Source organism: Elephantulus edwardii, unplaced genomic scaffold, assembly GCF_000299155.1.
Source record: "Elephantulus edwardii isolate Elephantulus edwardi_28Jun2011 unplaced genomic scaffold, EleEdw1.0 scaffold00070, whole genome shotgun sequence".
Classification (NCBI taxonomy): Eukaryota; Metazoa; Chordata; class Mammalia; order Macroscelidea; family Macroscelididae; genus Elephantulus; species Elephantulus edwardii.
In genome coordinates, this window is record NW_006399820.1 from 10,498,529 (window position 1) to 10,517,319 (window position 18,791).

Consider the following 18,791-nt stretch of genomic DNA (forward strand, 5'->3'; position numbering starts at 1 on the left):
TGCCCATTTTGAAGCTGGCTCTGTGAAAACAAAGGCATTTCTTTTCTGTCCACTGTTAGATCCTCACACCTAGAGCAGTCTCTGGCACAATTAAGGGCTCCATAAATATTTACTGAATGAATGGCTGAAAGACTTTGAAGTCATTTGCTCTTGTGTGGTTTCTTTTCTGTTTCTCCATAAAGCAGATATTTTACTTCAGTTTCAGAAAAAATGTTGGATTCAAAAGGCTATTACCACAGTAGCTTTCCTTCTTGTAAACACTGCAATTTTATCTTTTCAGTCTATAACTCTGTAGTTCCTTATAATAATGTTCTGGCTTTTGAGGGAGCAACAGACTCATCACCTTGGGGAATTTGCAGTAGGGACACTTGGGGAACTGAGAAACTGACAGTACAGTGAGGCATGGAAAGTGGGAGGGACAGCAAAAGAGAAAAAGACCCTCAACTCTAAGGATTGACATAGAGACTGCAGCAATGGGCTCAAGTGTGTCAGAGACGATGAGGATGTCACAGGGTTCAGATGTGTTATTGATAGAGTCACTATGAGTCGTATTCAATAGCACATAATGACACCAATAACTGAGCCCCGTGGAGCAGGTATTACGAAGCAAGCTGCAGTGGAGGTGGCAATGGGCTTATTTGCTGATGTCCCCCTCCAAGCCATGATCTTTTCAAGCTTGTTATATATTAGAACACTGGACAGTGACTAAGGATGACAGAAGAAGAATCAATGTATTTGAATTGCATTGCTGGAGAAGACCATCAAACAGCCAAGAGAACAAAAAGGTCTACCATGAAGAAGAACAGTACTCCTTGAAGGCAAGGATGGTGAAACCCTGTCTTATGTACATCGGGCATGTTGTCAGGAATGGTCGGTCCTTGGAGAAGAATATCATGCTTGGAAAGATAGAGCATCAGCACAAATGAGGAAGACCTTCAATAAGATGGATTGACAGAGTGACTGTAGCAATGGCATCAAATGTGTTAAGAGTTGGTGTGGTTGACTCCAAATAGGAAAAGGTTCAGATCCCTTGTTCATAGGATCACTATGAGTTGTAGCTGACTCAATAGCACTTAACAGCAACCCAGTCATCCCCCAAGCTAGGTTGGCCAGATTCAATTTTAAAGTAGACAATGGTTGGTCACTACCTGCAGCTTATCAACAACCTGAAGAAGCCTACAGATACAACTTTTCAAGCAAACACTTCTGAACACCAAGGGCATGCACAGTTTTCCTGAGCAAATCTCAGATGGATGTATGAGAAAAGAGCAAAAGCAGCCTTTTAAACCAGGCATCTCCAGGGTGGTGCTTAATCTTTTGGACGACTTTCGGCATGTTATCAGGAGGTATCAGTCCCAGAAGAACATCATGTGTGGAAAGATAAAGAGAGGGTTAGTGAAAAGGAGGAAGACATTCAGTGAGACGGATAGACACAGTCGCTGCTCTGCTCAGCTCGAACAGTAACGAGTGCTTGTGAGGCTGGCACTGGATGGGGCATTTGGTTTTCTTCTGTTGAACATGGGGTCACTGGGAGAAACCAACTCTCTGGCACCTAATAACATCTCCATGGCAGCTTGCTGAAGAGTAGATAGCACATGGTCAACAATTACTTCTGGGAGAAAGCACTGTCAGCCAACCTATGATGTGACCTGGGCAATGTGTGACCACACAGAGAACAAGATCCTTGGATTTTTAAAAAACTCATTTATTTTATTTTATTTTATTTCATGTTTTAATACAAGCTTATCTTTATGCAGATTCCAGAGAAATTCTTTAAGCATGTATCTGGACTCAAATTTATTTACAGATTTGCTCATACTCCTTTCAATATTATACTGAATGTTCATAGTTGAACATGCACTTAAGTAACCTTGGTTTGCTTAGAAACACTTTTTTAATTTATGCTCAGATTGGCAGTTTCCCACTAACTGGAAAGGAATTGTTTCTGAAACCATTTTTTCTTACCACTGATGTTTGAAACAATTGGGCTATATAGAATATAGACCACTCTCGGATCCTTCAAAGACAATTGAATGATATTGAAGGGGTTTGTTCTTTTCTTTTTCTCTCTTTTTTTGTGGGGGGGGCTTGATGAGGAAGCTTCTTCTCACATACTTAGGGCATATTCCTTGTTGTTAGGTGCAGTCAAGTCGAGGACTTATCATAGTGACAGTATGAACACTGTTCTGTCACAATTGTGACAGAACAATTGTCACAATTGTGTCGCAATCTCTGACACACTCAAGATTGCTGCCATCACCATCTCAATCCACCTGGCTAAGAATCTTCCTCTTTGTCATCTCTCCATTTTCCATGAATGTGCCAATCTCTTTATTTTCCAAGTGGTTTTGTAGGATTGTGTAATATTTGTCTGTTATAAGCACCCTGTTTCTCTTCTTTAAATTAGGTAAAGAAAGATTATGAAAAGAAGTGCAATTCATATTCAGTAAAAGAAACTAGACCATAATAGTGATAGATGATATGAAACAATTTTATCCTATATGTTAATCTGTGTTTGTGGTTGTTGTGTACCGTTGAGTTGGAACCGACCCATAGCTGACCCTCCAGTGGGTTTTCAGAGGCAGTTAATTGCATAGGAGGAGATTGCTCATCCTTCTGTTGTGGAGCACCTGCTGGATTTGAACCTTATGCCTTTGGGATTGCAGTGCAGTGTCTTACCACTAAGCCATGATAGCTTCCTATTTATAGTCTCGTTTTAAATCCTGTTATTTAAAGTAGGAGCTTTAAGCCAACTTTAGGGACCATAACCTCAGCCTTTAGAAGATGAGTATGTGATTTTAGGAGATTGATAACAATATGACTTAAATTTGAAAAAAAATAAGTATATTGTCCTCAACTCTACAAAAGTTATTTTTCTTCTATTCTCAAATGTATACTTTAGGAATTTTTTCTATAGTGTTTATGGACCAAAAATCTTTCTTTTCATTAAGACAAAATGTTACTTATATTGAGTACAATAAGTTTCATCATTTTTAAAGAACAGAGGGAAAAGTGATAAATAATAGTATTTTAAAATACTGTAATCACCCCACAACCCTTGTGGAGTTTGGAACTTAGAGAATCAAGGAGCACTTGGAATTTTATCTAGAAAAGAATGCTGCACCAGAACTTTGGTAGTTTGTCTTTATTGGGTTTATATGAAAAGATAAGCCAGTCAAACTCTAGTTTCATTTAAAAATGAAGTAAATTTCATAGCCATTTCATTTCATATCCAAAGTGCCCTGAAAATTTCAAATTCCCATCCTCTCCCTTCTAAGAGCCCTAGTATAAAGAGATGGTGTCTCATTTCTTCCAGAAGGGAAATAGGAAATTCTTATTTCTAATTTGGAAAGAATGTCTGTGGGTAGTACTTCATATTATGGCAAAATGCTGTTTTTAGGGGCTAGGGGAGTGTCAGGTAGGATGGATGGAAGAACTTGGCTTTTCTTAAATTTTATTTTGGAAATAGTGCATTAAGAATAATAATAATAGTGCATCTTTATTCCATTTCTAACCACTTGGTATTATAATTTGTCAGCACTCTCCACATATGTAATGCAGGGGGTACAGGGTTATAGGGCTGTGGCCCATTTATAAGAGGATCAAGAACATACACAGTCGTTCTATGCCAGGTCCTGCTTGCCCATGTTAATCTTGGGCCAGGCATTGAAAACTCTGGCCAGGAATAGAATACTACAGGCTTGGCTGAGGTGAGCAGTTTGTAGACAAGCCATGATTGTTTTTAACCACAATAAAATTGTGGTTGCAGAAGGCCATGTCTTAAGACCAAAATAGAAAAGATGCCAAAGCAAGTTCTTTCCCTCTTTCTTTACCTGTGTGGTTGCCAGCACTGGTGAAACAGGGAGTGGCTCACAGTTCCCAATGGATGAGTTCAGTGTAATTTTAAGAAATGATTCTAAAGTTATTTCCTTTTGATGCAAGGAAAAGCACTGGTGTGGGAGCCCGGAAATCTGGCTTCTCCCAGCAGTGTGTTTGGAAAAGTCACTGAGCTTCTTTGTACACCTGATGTTCCCCCTGGACAGTGTGGGGTTTTGTTGTGTTATTAGGGGCCATCAAGTCGACTATCACTCATAGCAACCCTATGAATAACAGATTGAAACCTTGCCCCATGCTGTGCAGACCTCAGGACCACTGCCATGCTCCAGCCCATTGTTTCAGTCACTAAGTCAAAGCATTGCATTGAGGGCCTTGCTCTCTTTCTTGACTCTAATTTTTCCAGCCTGTTGTCTTTTCCTAACAACTGATGCCTCCTGACGACATGGCCTGAATACTCAGGGTTTTATTATTGTTGCCATCAAGTCAGAATAACCCACTCACTCACATTCTTTGCCATTGAGGTGATACTGACTCACAACTTAGTGGATATCCAAGGTTGGAAATTGTATAGAAATCATATTGCCTTTCTTTCTCCTGCTGGTGGGTCTCAACTGCCAGAGAAGTGTCACCTTTGGGTTAGCAGTGGGGACTATGCCATCGAGCTTCCTCCTTGGAACACAGTTTTGATTATTTGTTTCTGAAAATCATTGTCTTAGAAGCACATGTGCTTCCTAGGTGTCATGATGGTTTTATTTTTATTTTTGGTTGACCTAGTGGCAAGAAACTGTGCTGCAAACCCAAAGGCATGCAGTTCAAGGCCACCAGCTGCTCTACAGGGGAAGGATGGGCATTTTTCTTCCATGTGATTAACTGCCTCTGAAAACCTGCTGGAGGGTCAGCTATGAGTCGGTTCTGACTCTCAGATACACAATACACTCACAGAGTTTGAACTTAGGTATCCTCGGGACCGTGATTGCATGATCCTTTGTGCGTATTAAGCCAAAGGAAAGAATCTTTTCTTTATATGAGCTAACTTGAAGAGTTCGATGGTATATCTGAAAATAGAAGGCTGTTTTACGGTACTATCAAGTTTGAACTGATTCACAGCTGACCCTCCAGTATTATTTAGGGACTCCTAACTCACGCTGGGAAAGACTGTCCATCTTTCTTCCACAGAGCAACTAGTGGATTCAAAGTGCATGTTTTTTTGGATTGGCAGTGCAGCTCCTTACCGCTAGGCCATGGGAGCCCCTTGGAAAGAATAGAGGATTATTATTATTTGCTCTTATAACCATTTTGGAACTGATTGTTGTTTTCAGAAATTGTATTGCTTTGAACTTCTTGAAGGTATCCCCTTATTTTCCTTACCAAACCACTCTGTTGGGCAGAAGTTACAGGTAGTAATGTACTCTTTCCAAACCAACAGATGCAGAATATCGTTTCTCATATGAGAATTTAGCGATACAGTTATCATTTCTGAAATATCTGTATTGTGCCAAGTACTAACCCAAAACTTAAAAAATACATGCTTATATTTTTCCTTTTTAAAAATTAATTTTAATGAAAGTTTATAGAGACTTTGGATTTTCATTCATTCATTGTTGCACTTTTCTCCCCTGCCCACCCCCAGTTTGTGTTGAAAAACAAAAGAAAAATTCTTTCCTTGTGATATATATAATCCCACCCCAAAAATCCACTCCATGTGCAGCCTTCATTCTGGACTCCTGTCATGACAATAATACCTAATCACGTATCCCTTTCAAACAGTTTGCTCCCTCATCTGTTTCAATTCAGTATACGTTATTTATTTTTAAAATATATAAAATATTATTTTTGTAAAGAATATTTGATATGTTAGAGATGTCAAAGCTATAAACAAATATGTCTTGAAGGAAGTGCAAACAGGGTGGTCCTTAGAGGCAAAGATGTTGAAACTTTGCCTCACATGCTAGAGGCATGTTGCCAGGAGGAAGAGTCCTTTGAAAAAGGGACGATACTGGAAAAAGTGGAGGATCAGTGAAAGAGAGGAAGGGCCTCAAGGAAATGGATTGGAACAGTGCCTGGAACAATGGGCTTGGACATAGCAGAGAAATAGGGAAGTTAGAGGATCTGAGAAAGAAAAGAAGACCTTTAACAAGATGGATTGACAATAGTGATTGCAACAGTGAGTTTGAGAATGGCAGATATTATGAGGATGGTACAGGATAGGACAAAATTTCCACTGGTTGCTCATTGTTAAGTACCGTCGAGTCGCAGGTGACTCCTAGCAACCCTATGAAGCTGAGCCCTCAACACGTGTGTCTTTCATCCTCTCCCCAGGTTCATAGGGTTTCCAGAGGCAAGCTGTTACGGAAGTGGTTGCTCATAGAGTTGCTGTAAATCATAGATCTCTCAGTGGCACCTATAAACAACAACATACCATTTAGCATATTAATATATTATTCTCACCACTGGGCCAATAGGCAGCATCATGATAGATGGAGACGAGATTGAGGTTGTTAATACCTTCTGTTTGCTTGACTCCACAATCAAAACTCTTGGTTCCAGCAGCCAGGAAATCAAAAGATATTAATTAATTGCTTTGGGAAAATCTGCCATCAGGGACCACTCCAGAGTACTGAAGAGCAAGGATGTCAGACTAGAGACTAAAACATGCCTGATCCACGCCATGATTTCACAATTACTTGCTATGCATCAGAGAGTTGAATAATGACTAAGGATGATATAAGACTTGATGCTTTGAGTTGTGGTGCTGGAGAAGAATTTTAAATATACCATAGACTGCTAAGAAATCAAACAGGTTCATCCTGGAGAGGATGAAATTGGGTTGCTCCTTGGAGGCAAGGATTTTGAAGTTTCATTTGATATACTTTGGGTGTGTTGTAAAGAGGAACTAGATTTTGGAGAGGAACATCATGCTTGGATGGGACAGCACAGAAGAGGAAGACTGGATGAGATGGATTGACTTAGTGACTGGAGTAAGGAGGCTAGGCCAGAGACAATGAAGTTGGCTCAGGATAGAACAAGTTTCAGAACTGTTGTACATAGGCTCACTATAAGTCACAAGTGACTCAATGGCACATAACAACAGTATTTCGTGTAATTACATAAAATATATTATTGCTAAGAAAATTCTGTAGAATATGGATTTGTTGTTATCTTTATTTTTATTCCTTCTGGGTGAGTAAATAAGAGCTCAGAGAGGTAAGCAAATATACAGCTTGATAAATTTTCATAAGGTAAACATATTCATGTATTCTTTCACTACATTAAAGCCAGGTCAATAAGCAGAATATATGAACACTCAGATTCTCATCTCCACCACACCTCTCCTTCCAAAGAGAACCATTCTCCTGACTCTCTCACAGTGCAGATGGATTTCACCAGTGCTGAGATCTGAGCTCACACTGTTTGGTTTCCAGAATATATAGATCTCCATGTGTTTGCTGTTGTTATTGTTAAGTGCCATCAAGTTTAGCACAACTCATAGCTACCCTATGAACAAAAGACCTGAACCATGGTCTATAATTATCATTTCTCTACAGTCATAGAGTTTACAGAGGCATGTTGTTTAAGAAGTGGATGCCACTCCTGTTTCCAAGCCTGTCTTTATTCTGGGAGCTACACCATAAACACTGTTTGTGATGGGTAACTATCCTGGCATTTGATACACCAGTGGCACAGTGGTCAGCACCACAGCAACCCCAAGTTACTTCAGTACAGCAAATTGGCAAACTAGTCTGTACCACTTAGAAGAATGTTCATCCCAAACACAATTAACACCAAATCCAAGGGCTGCAAGCCCAAGGGCCCAATTTCCTTTTAAATACATGGTCTGCCCACCAGGTCTTTGTTGACTCCAAACTTCCAGCCCACAGCTCATTGTTAGATGAATCCTTCAAATCTGATCGCTCACAACCAATTGTGAAGGAGAAAAAAAGCCACACAACCAAACAGTCCACAACTGACCTTCACTGAAGTTGAACACAACTTTCCTGAATCCAACTACGTCACACATGAGCTTCCAAACTGGAAACTTAGTCAGGGCCCAAGAGCCTTTTATTTTCTTTTTCTTTTTTTTAAATTAGGTTTAAGGAAAGCTTACAGAAACTTCGTGTTTCCAGTCATTCATTGTTGCACTTTTCTCCCTGCCCATCCCCTCCCCCCAATTCACTCTTCTTGATAAGTAAAAGAAAGACTCTTTCATTGCTATGCAATCCCTCCCCCCAAGTCCGCTGCACTGTGTAGCCTTCATTCTGAACTCCTGTCATGACAATAATACCCAATCATATATCCCTTTTAAACAGTTCTCTCCCTCATCTGTTTCAATGAAGTATATACATCATTCCTCCCCTTCTTCTGTTTCCCCTCAACCCTAATGTTAGTCCTGTTTTAAATACAAAACCTGCCCACCAGGTTCGGGTTGACTTGAAACAACAGGCTTCTAGCCCACAGGTCATTGTTAGCTAAATTCTGCAAATCCAATCAGCTCACACCCGATTGTGAAAAGGAAAAAAACAACCAAACAATCGGCAACAATCCGCAACTCATTCTCACTAAAGCCAGAGACCCACTTTCCAGAATGCAACCGCTTCACACATGTGCTTCTAAATTGGACTAGATCTCTCTACCACTCCTGAATTTCTTAGGTTTTTTGAGTTTGCTCAAGGCATGCCTGCAGTGCTCTCTTTTGTTGGGAATTAGCACTTGGCAACACTGTTCATAGGTGGGGTCTTAGAACAACAGTTGCTTTGAGCCTCCTTTTCCCTCTAGGGCAGAAGAAGGCAAAAGTCAGCCTCCTGCTGAGGACAAAAGGAAAGCATTAGCAGCAGCCACATTTGAAGGGTCCTGGAAGAATCTGGAAAGGCTCCAGCAGGTCTTTGAACTTGCCTTGTGCTTCTGCTTTGATCTTCCTGAATGGGTTGGAGAAACAGCACAGGTGTCTGAGACAAGGATGCCCAACTCTTCCTTATTGCTGCTCTTAAAAGGACTTTTATCCCTCCTTCCGCTTAGGAGTCCCTGGGTGGTGCAAATGGATATAATAGAAGAGTTAGCAGTTCAAGTCCACGCAGATGTGGATAAGGCCTGGAAATCTACTGTAGAAAAATCAGCTACAGCAAACCCTGTGGAGCAGAATTCTCTGAAGCTGCTGTCCATCTTTCTGGCTTAGAAAAAAATTAAATAAGACCAAAACAAAATAAACCAGGACAGGGGAAAAATTTGCCTATTAACATTCTTTGCAGATAATGCTAATGAGAATTGGAAATTATATAGTGCTTTTGAGTTTCCAGGACTCCTTTGCTGGCTGCCCTTTACTAGCAAATTAATTTTTATTATAGCTATTTCACTATTTCTTAGTTTAATCTAGTCTTCATGAGTTATTTTAATGTGAATATGTGAATCTCAGTATAATTTAATATCAGGATATATGCCTTCCTTATTTTATGACATATTTAAAAATTATACCTTCCGATTTATGTAGTATCTGATGAGATCCAGAACCATTTAAGTTTGCTTAAATGTATTCAATTAATTTTGTTTTAACTAATAGCAACGGAACGCCTCCTGTGTGTCCAGGATTGGGATGCTCAAGGTCACAAAGAGTTGGAAATGATAGACACATAATTTTAGTAGATAATTGCACATATTAGCATGCAGTCATAGAGAAATAGAAGCAAGGGAACAATATAGATTGCATTCAGGGGTAGGGTAGAGACAGGGAGAAGGATGACACTGAAGGTTGAGGGGTGAATTAGAGTGGATGTAGATCAAGTAACTTTGAAGTTGGACCTCCTGTGATGATAAAGCAGTGCCCATCCAGATAAACTGTATGATGAAGAAGCTGTAGAAAGGAGAAGCATGCAGAAAGACATCTGAAAATACAGACTGTAAAGTAGCAAGGAGTCCCTGGATGGGGAAAATGGCTAATATCCTTGGCAACTAACTGCAAGATTGTAGGTTTGAGTTTACCCAGAGGTAACTTGGAAGAAAGGTCTGTTGATTTGCTTCTGAAAGACCAGCACAGTGTTACTCTTGCACTTGTGGGTTGCTATGTATTTGAATTGTCCCCATGACAACTATTAAGTACTGTGGTGTCAGAATTGACTCATACCTGACCCTCTAGCAGGTTTTCAGATGCAATAAATCACACAGGAACATAGTGCCTTTCTTGTTCCTATGCAGCAGCTGGGAAATTTAAACTGAGTGCATTGAGGTTGGCAGCATCCATCCTTACTGCAAGGCAACCAACTGTTGTTGTTGTGTGTGCTACTGAGTCGGAACTGACCCATAGCTGACTCTTCAGTAGGTTTTCAGAGTAAATCACACAGAAGGAGACTGTCTATTTTTCTCTAATGGAGCAGTGAGTGGATTTGAACCATATGACTTTTGGATTGCAGTCTAGTTTCTTACCACCAGGCCATTAGAGCTCCCTAACAACCAACTGTTGTTGTTGCTGTTGATTGCCTTTGAGTCAAGCATGACTCATAGTGACCCAATGAACAAAAGACCAACTATCAGCATTTATCAAAAGTTCATAGGTTCCAGAGGCAGGTTATTTAGGAAGTGGATGCCACTCCTGCTTCCAAACCTGTCATAGTGTGTTATTGTTGTTATGTGTCATTGAGTCACCTGTGATGTATAACAACCCTACTGAACCCTTCCCTGTCCTAAGCCAGTCTCACTGATTCCAACACACCAACCCCCATTGCCCCAGTTACTGTATCAATCCATCTCAACCAGGGTCTTCCTCTCCTGCACTCTATGTTGTCCATCCACCCTTCCAAGCATGATGTCCTTCTCCAAGGACCAGTCTCTCCTGGCCACATGCCCAAAGTAAGTGAGATGGAGCTTCAAAATCCTAGCGACTTGGTTTCATTCTCTCCACGACAGACCTATTTGTCTCCTTGGCAGTCAGTCCGTGGTATGTTCAAGACTCTTCTCGAGCACCACAGCTTGAAGGCATCTCTTCTTCTTCTGTCATCCTTAGTCATTGTCCAACTCTCTGAAGTATAACAAGTAATTGAGAAGACAATTGCTTGGATTAGGTGCACCTTTATCTCTAGATTGACTTTGCTGCTCTTCAGCACTTTGGAGAGGTCCATGACAGCAGATTTTCCCAATGCAGTTAATCATTTGTGACAAGTGACTAGTCTCATATAATTTTAATACATCATGAACATGAAGTAGAGATGAGTCCAGAAAGGAAAGGTAGAGCTTCACATTTGAAAACTTTATATACTGTGTTCAGGATGATTTGACCAGATAAATGAGATTCACCAGAATCTTCTAAAGAGAGTAACATTCTTGTAGTTGTTTATTTATAATCAATATATAATCTTGTCATAGGTCAATATAATATATAAATCATGATCATTATTGCCCTCATAGAGTATATAGTCTAAACAAGGAGACAGTAATTAGGTGATGACATACATTAATAGTTAAAATTAAATAAATGTTGCAAATGTCAACTTATATATGTATGTATCCACACAGGTGCTTATATACATGCATGTGCTTATGTCTTGCATGTTAGGTATATTACTAGTTTATATTATAGGGTGGTTAGGGAAGGAAATTTGGAAGGAAATCAGAGAGTAGTCATAAGTAGATGATAACTGGATGACAGAAGCCTTAGGCATGGATAGGGAACGTCCTGCTAGATCAGGACCTTGGAAAGCTAACATCTAACTAGGAGATCTCTCACTCACTTCTCTTGAGCCAGTTCCTACTCTTAGTGGCTCTCCATCTGGTGTCTGAGTTTGTGAATCTTAATGGGAGGAGATTGACCATCATCCTCTTTTGGGGGTGCCAGTGGATTAGAATTTCCAGAGATTTGCTGCCTTTTGGTTGGCAGAACAACGTCTACAGATGTTCCTTAGCTAGTAGAATGTTGTTAGGTGTTTTCAAGTCAAAACCAACCCACAGCTGACTCTCGCAGGTTGTCAGGGGCTGTAAGTTGTACAGGAGGATTTTGGCCATCTTTCTCTCATAAAGCAGCTGGTGGATTCGAACCATGAGCTTTTGGGTTGGTCATCAGAGCGCCCTTAGCTAGTACTTTGTTATATGCCATCAAGTAATAGCCAACTCATAGCTCACCCTCCAGTGGGTTTTCAAAGGCTGTAAATCACATGGAAGGAGATTGTCCACCTTTGTTCCTTTGAACTACCTGCATTTGTGTTGGCATGACAACTCTTTACCCACTAGGCCACCAGAACTCAGCAGAGCTAGTAAGTAGGAGGCTCTAAACAAAGAAACTGAACCCACTTGCATTGAGTGGATTCCTACTCATAATGTCCCAATAGATCTGAGTAGAACTCCACTGTAGCATTTCCAAGGCTATAATTTTTATCGAAGCACTGTGTCATCATTCTCCCTAGGAGTCACTTGTGGGTTTGAACTTCTAATATAACCACAGTTGAGCGTTTAACCCTGGTATCACCAGCATGTGTCAAATGCATTAATGGTTGGCTACCCAAAGTGGACAGAGAGTGGGGTGGAGCTCCCCGATTAAAATAAGCTTGGAAGGAGGAGTGGTATCCACTTCTATAATAGCTTGCCTCCAGAAACCCAGTGAACCTGGAGAGGGGAAGAAAGGCACCCAAGCGTCGAGGACTCTCCTTCATAGGGTCGCTATGAGTCGCCTGCGACTTAAACGGCACTTAACAATAACAACAACAACATAAAAACCTATGTGAAAAAAGAGAAGTGGCTTAATTTGGGCAATGAGGTGAAACAGTGAGCTCAGTAGATTGATCGGATTATATAGATAGATTGGCCTTTGTGATCAACTGTGTGTGGAGTGTGATGGAGAGGAAGAATAGATATTTTATTAACAGCACTGTCATCAGGAATAACTCTCTGGACTTTTTTGTTTTTCATTTCAGATACTCCTTTTTTGTATCCATGGGATACCTTACGATATGCCAAATCAGCCGCGTATACATATTCAACTATGGAATTCTCACTACAGATTTTTCCGGGTGAGTATCTTCATTTTGGAAAGCCTTGGTTGAAAACCTTGACTCAGTTTTTTGAGGGTCTGCAAACATCAGGGAGGACATAAGACTCACTAATATCTGCTTAAGTCACTTGACAAGACTGGGCTGGTGATATTGAGGTCAAAGATGGAATATATATTCCAAGGCTGAAGTCACAAACCATGGCCCATCTGGAGGCCAGAAGTCTGAAATTAAGGGGATGGTGGGACCATACTTTCTCTGAAGCTTTAGGTAAAAATTCTTCCTGACTTCTTCCACTTCTGCTAGCCTCAAACATTCCTTAGCTTGTGTTAGCATCACTTTGCTTTCTGCATTACTTTACACAACCAACTTTTTTTGCAGTTAAACTTTCTTTTATAAGGATACCAGTCATAGTGGATAAGGGTGCATCCTCATGTGAACTTAATTACATACATCTAAATAAGACCTTGTTTCTTTCCAAATAAGGTCATAGTCATAGATACAATGGGTCAGGGCTTCAATTTATCTTTTTGGACCAAAATCAACCCATTTGCACCATGCCATCCAGCTCTGATACATTGTCTTTTGGCTTGCCAGTTATAGAAGATGGGCAGTCTCCTTTTGAGGGAGTAAAGGGTCTGGGATGTCTTTGTAATAGAGCAGGATTCAACTAAGGGCATGATTCTCAACTTGGGCTGTTTTCTCATAGATTCACTGGGTCAAGCTGTGCTGCAATCTTGAAGGCACATGGTTTGAGGCACATAACACACACACACACACACACACACGGAGAGAGACAGACCGAGAGAGACAGAGATAGAGACAAAGAAAGAGAGACAGAGAGAGAGAAAGAGCACAAGTAAGCCAGCCAGCCATGTAGAGGCTGGCTAGTCCCCAGTCAGAAATCAGGAAAGTGGTATCTGTTAGGCTGACAAGTCCAAAATCAACAGGCAGGGCAGCAGGCTGCTAGCTTCAGAGGCTCATGTGCCCTAGTTGATAGATAAGTCATACTGCTGGCTTAAGTCTAGATGATGAGCCAGATGCAACATAGAAATCAAGCAAAAACGTTACCTAGCTTTGCCAGAGAATTCATTTATATTGTTAGTGCAAGCCCTGAAAAGACTTTCCTACATCAGGTTAAGGCTGATCATCATTACATAACTGCCTGTAATTTTGCCTCCTTAATCTCACAGAGGTTAGGTTTTACAGTGCATTGGATATAATTATATAGAGAATTATGCCCAACTTCACACACAGTATTAACTCTCACAAGTGGATTGACATGATGGCCATCACAGTGTAGTCCAGTATACTAATGGCCATGAAGATAACACAAGACCAGACAACAATTTGTTCCGTTGTCCTTAAAGTCACGTTATGTCAACACTGACTAGACCACTAACAGCATAACAGCAACTCTTTTGGGCATGATTACAAGCTACGTGCTTAGAGCACTTAGGCTAGTGTTAGAGTACTAACAGGAATTAAGTGTGATTGGATGAATGTCAGTGTTTGTGTTAAATAGTGTATGCAGTAATAGGATAGAGGCTGGTTTAGAGAACCCAAACTTGTTGCACTTCAGATTATTCTATGACCTAATTTTATTTATCAGCACTTTGATTTTTCTGTGACTTAATTTTATTTATCACTTTTCAGGTATTTAAGTTTTCATAGACTCATGTAGTTCTAATGGTAAAAATAGCACGTATGATACTCTTTTATTAGTGCCATTAATACCTTTTCTATCAGTTTAAAAAAGTCAATGTCCCTGATGTTTTCTCTGTAAATTCAGGCTACTCAAACTGCTGGAATATTTACTTTCTCCTAAAGAGAAGCGCAAGAATTGCTTGTAATAAAATAGTACTTGATTCCTTTTAGGTTTGTAATAGTGAACTAGTTTTTCTTTTTTGCTTACAAAAGAGTGAAATTTGATTTTTCTTCTGAGGGCAGCAACAAGAATTCTTGTTTCTTTTTTATTCTTCTTAGCTAGGCCAGATTCAAGTGGATAATTGCAGTTCTGTCATGTTAAATTCAAGTTGCTCATGTGTCTTTGAAATATGAAATATGAACCCTTACAGTCTCTTAGTGGAAGTATTAATTAGTACAACATTTCTGAAAGTCAATATAGCTATAAATTTCAAGTAATAATTTTAAAAAGTTTGAATTCTATAATACGATAAATTGCTAAGAGCTGAATTATCTTAGGGAAAACAAATTTATGTGTAAGAATGATCAACTCTTATAATAATGGTCTATAATAGTGAAAAGCTGAAAACATCCTAACTGATTCAAAGTAAGCAAATGATTAAATTAGGCTGCATCCATCTGAACCAATAATCCTGATTGAAAATTATGTTGTCATAGAATATCTAATGATACTGGAAAAGGCTTACAAATAAAATAGAAAGTAAAAACACTATGATAAATATATGCTTTAATATTTTATTTTTTAAAAATGGGGACATGCTCAGAAAAAGAGCTCTTCTTGTTACGTGCCATTGAATTGCCTGCGACTCACAGTGACCTTATGCACAGCAGCTCTGAACCTGTCCTCTTCTGAGCCATTCACACTGATTCTGACACTCCTACCTCCATTACCCCTGTCATTGTGTCAATCCATCTCATCTGGGGTCTTCCTCTCTCCTGTGCTGTTCCCCCATGCTTCCAAGCATAATGTCTTTCTCCAAGGACTGATCTCTCCTTGGCAACATACCCAAAGTATATGAGATGGAGTTTCAAAATCTTTGCCTCCAGAGAGCAAGTTGTTCAACTCTTTCCAGGACAAACCTCTTTGTTCTCTTGGCAGTCCATGGTATTTTCAATACTCTTCTCCAGCACCACAACTCAAAGACATCAATTCTTTTTCTGTCATCCTTAGTTGTTGTCTGGCTCTTTGATGCATAACAAGTAATTGTGAAGACCATATCCTTGATCAGGCATACCTTAGTCCCTAGGTTGACTTTGTTCCTCTTTAGCACTCTGAAGAGGTCCCTGACAACAGATTTAACTGCTGGTGCCAAGAGTGTTGATTGTAGAACTGAGCAAGCTAAAATATCAATCTCTTCTTCATCTATCATAGTACTGCTAATTGGTCCAGTGGTGAGAATCTTCATTGTCTTGATGTTGGCCTTCAATATATATTGCAAGCTGTAGTCCTTGACTTTTTGCAACAAATGCTTCAGGCCCTCTTCACTTTGGCAAGCAAAGTTGTTAGTGCAGGTTCTTGATGAGTCTTCCTCCAATCCTGATGCCACATTTCTCTTCATAGAGCCCAGCCTCTTGAATAATCTGTCCTGCATATATATTGAAAAGGCATGGAGACACTGACACACTCCTCCTGATTTTGAGCCATGCAGTGTTTCCTTGCTCTGTTCTAACGACTGCTTTCTGGTCCAAGTATAGATTTTACATAAGCACAATCAGGTATTCTGGGATTCCCATTCTTCTCAAGGTTAGCCACAATTTGTTGTGATCCACACAGTCAAATGCCTTTGCATAATCAATATAACACAGATAGACATTTTTTTAGTATTCCCTTTTCTCAGCCAAGATCATCTGACATTGGCTATGATGTCCCTAGTGCCAGAGCCTCTTCTAAGCCCATCTTGTAGTTCTGATTGTTCTCAGTAAGTGTACTGTTCCAGTCCATTTTTAAAAATCTTTAGCAGTATTTTGAGTATGTTATTAGGGATATTGTTTGATAATTTCCACACATTGTTGGCTCACCTTTTTTAGAATGGGAATAAATATGGATCTTTTCCAGTCAATTGTTCAGGTAGCAATCCTCTAGATTTCATGGTACAACCTGGTGAGCATGTGTAGGGCAGCATCTGTTTGTTGAAATATGTCACTTGGTATTCAGTCAACTCTTTCAGAGCAGCTTGAACTTCCAATAAGAGCTCTAGTGGCTTAGTGGTAAGAGGCTGCCCTGCAGTCCCAAAAGGCATTTGGTTTGAATCTGCCAGCTCCTCAAAGGGAGAAAGATGAGTATTTTCCTCCCAAGCAATTTGTTGCCTCTGAAAACCTTCTGGACGGTCAGCTATGAGTCGGTTCTGCCTCATCTGCATGAAACACCACTTCAGAAATAAGAGAAAATCCTAAGTGTTATTTTAAATACTTGCATGCTCCACTGCTAACCAAGTACTGGCTATTTGAGTCCACTCAGGCATCCTGAACAAATAACTTGGTCATCTGATCTACCTACCAATAATCAACTATTGAAAAGTCTATGGAACACTCTTCTACTCTGACATGCATGAGGTCACCATTAGGCCACATTGACTCAATAGAAATTTATTTTTTATTTATACTTTCAGAAAAAAAGATTTTCAGGATTTGTTCTTAATCATTTTTCTCTCTGAAATGGCTTCCAGCTTTTTGATACTTAGCACAGTCACTTGCAATTTAATTATGAGGGCTCCGTCTAACATACTTTGGACATGTTGTGAGGAGAGACCGGTCCTTAGAGAGGGACATCATGCTTGGGAGGGTGGAGGGACGGTGCAGGAGAGGAATGCCCTCTATGAGGTGGATTGATTCAGTGACTGGGATAATTGGGATGGGAGTGTCGGAGACAATGCGATTGGCACAGGACAGAGCGGAGTTTAGGGCTATTGTACATAGGGTCGCTATGAGTCGCAGGCGACTCGACGGCACATAACAACAACAACAACAACAAACGTAAATAAGTTGTGTTGAGCATATTTGGTACAATCTTGTTAAAATAGAGAAACAGGGATTTGTTGTTGTTGAATTCTGAAGTATAAAGGCTCAGTCTTTGAAAGAGTAACAGGAGTAAATTTGAGTTAATAATTCAGCTCTGATCTACCCCTGAACTGGTTTGAACAGGATACTAAGGAATTCAGAAATAGATCTAGAGGAGTTTTCTCTGCCTTTGTTTGTCGCTCCAGGAAGCCATAGACCTAGAAACTTCCTTTACTGCTTCTCTCCACTCCTGGAATCTCTTCTTCCTTTAACCTGACATAATTATTAATAAGAGTTTGGGGACATTTTGTTAAAGCTGCAATATAATCATCCCAATTGCTATTTATATTAATTTGCTAGAGATAGAGACAGAAGCAATCAGAAGGACTGCCCAGTTTTTCTCTGTCCCTCAGTCACTGGGCTCAGATGCCATGTTACACAATTCATGTTACCTCTTGGTGCCCCGTGTAGTTGTGTTAAGTGGCAGTACTAAGCCAGGTTGTGGATAATTGGAAGTTTACTATACTCATACTCTCGTTTTTTGCCAAAGTGTGTGTTTGCCTGAATGGTAGAAATTCTAGCGTGCAAGTGCAAGATAGGAATTTTTATTAAAAACGATAGAAGTTATAAAACTGGAGTGTTTAACCATTTGGATCTTAAATTACTTGTCAGGAATATGTTGCTTATTGCCATTGCATACCATCGAGTATGGAACATAAGATCCTTGATTTCTGATTTAGCTTGTTTCTATCAAGCCAGATATTTAGTTGATTGATTCTCCAGATACTTGTAACTGATGAGTGCATTCTCTTATGCTCTATACTAGTTGTAAGAAGACAGAAGAACTTAGCCAGTTAGCTCCCAAAACTGACGGCACAGTGGACGGTAGGGGTATCAACTGAAAGGTTGAACCCATGGACGGAAAATAAGGCGGTCTTATTTCATAAAGATTTAGATCCTTCGTATGGGGAGGTTGTACTTTGTCCTATAGTGTTGCTATGAATCTGAAAGTGACATAGGTATGCTTTATGTGAATATTCCCCAAAATGGAGTTTATAAGCTAATGTTTTAAAGACTGGGTTATGTCTTATTTTGGAGTGATGAGGGGAGTAGACATCGACAGATGAGTACTATTTCTGGTGAAATACATGCATTCGCTTAGTTGTCTGGTTCTGCTGTACCAAAATGTATCACAAGTGGGTGGTTTTTTGTTTTGTTTTTTTTATTATTAATTTTAACGAACGTTTACAGAGACTTAGGGTTTCCAGTCATTCACTGTTGCACTTT

At 39.9% G+C, this 18,791-nt stretch overlaps 1 protein-coding gene across 1 annotated transcript in view; it reads left to right on the plus strand.

Moving 5' to 3' along the window:
• The window catches only part of MBOAT1 (membrane bound O-acyltransferase domain containing 1), a 176,269-nt gene that overhangs the window by 91,299 nt on the left and 66,179 nt on the right, over positions 1-18,791 (plus strand). Inside the window, exon 4 of the mRNA XM_006888660.1 lies at positions 12,726-12,821. Within this exon, the coding sequence (XP_006888722.1) occupies positions 12,726-12,821 (96 nt within the window). The remainder of the gene's footprint in view (positions 1-12,725; positions 12,822-18,791) is intronic.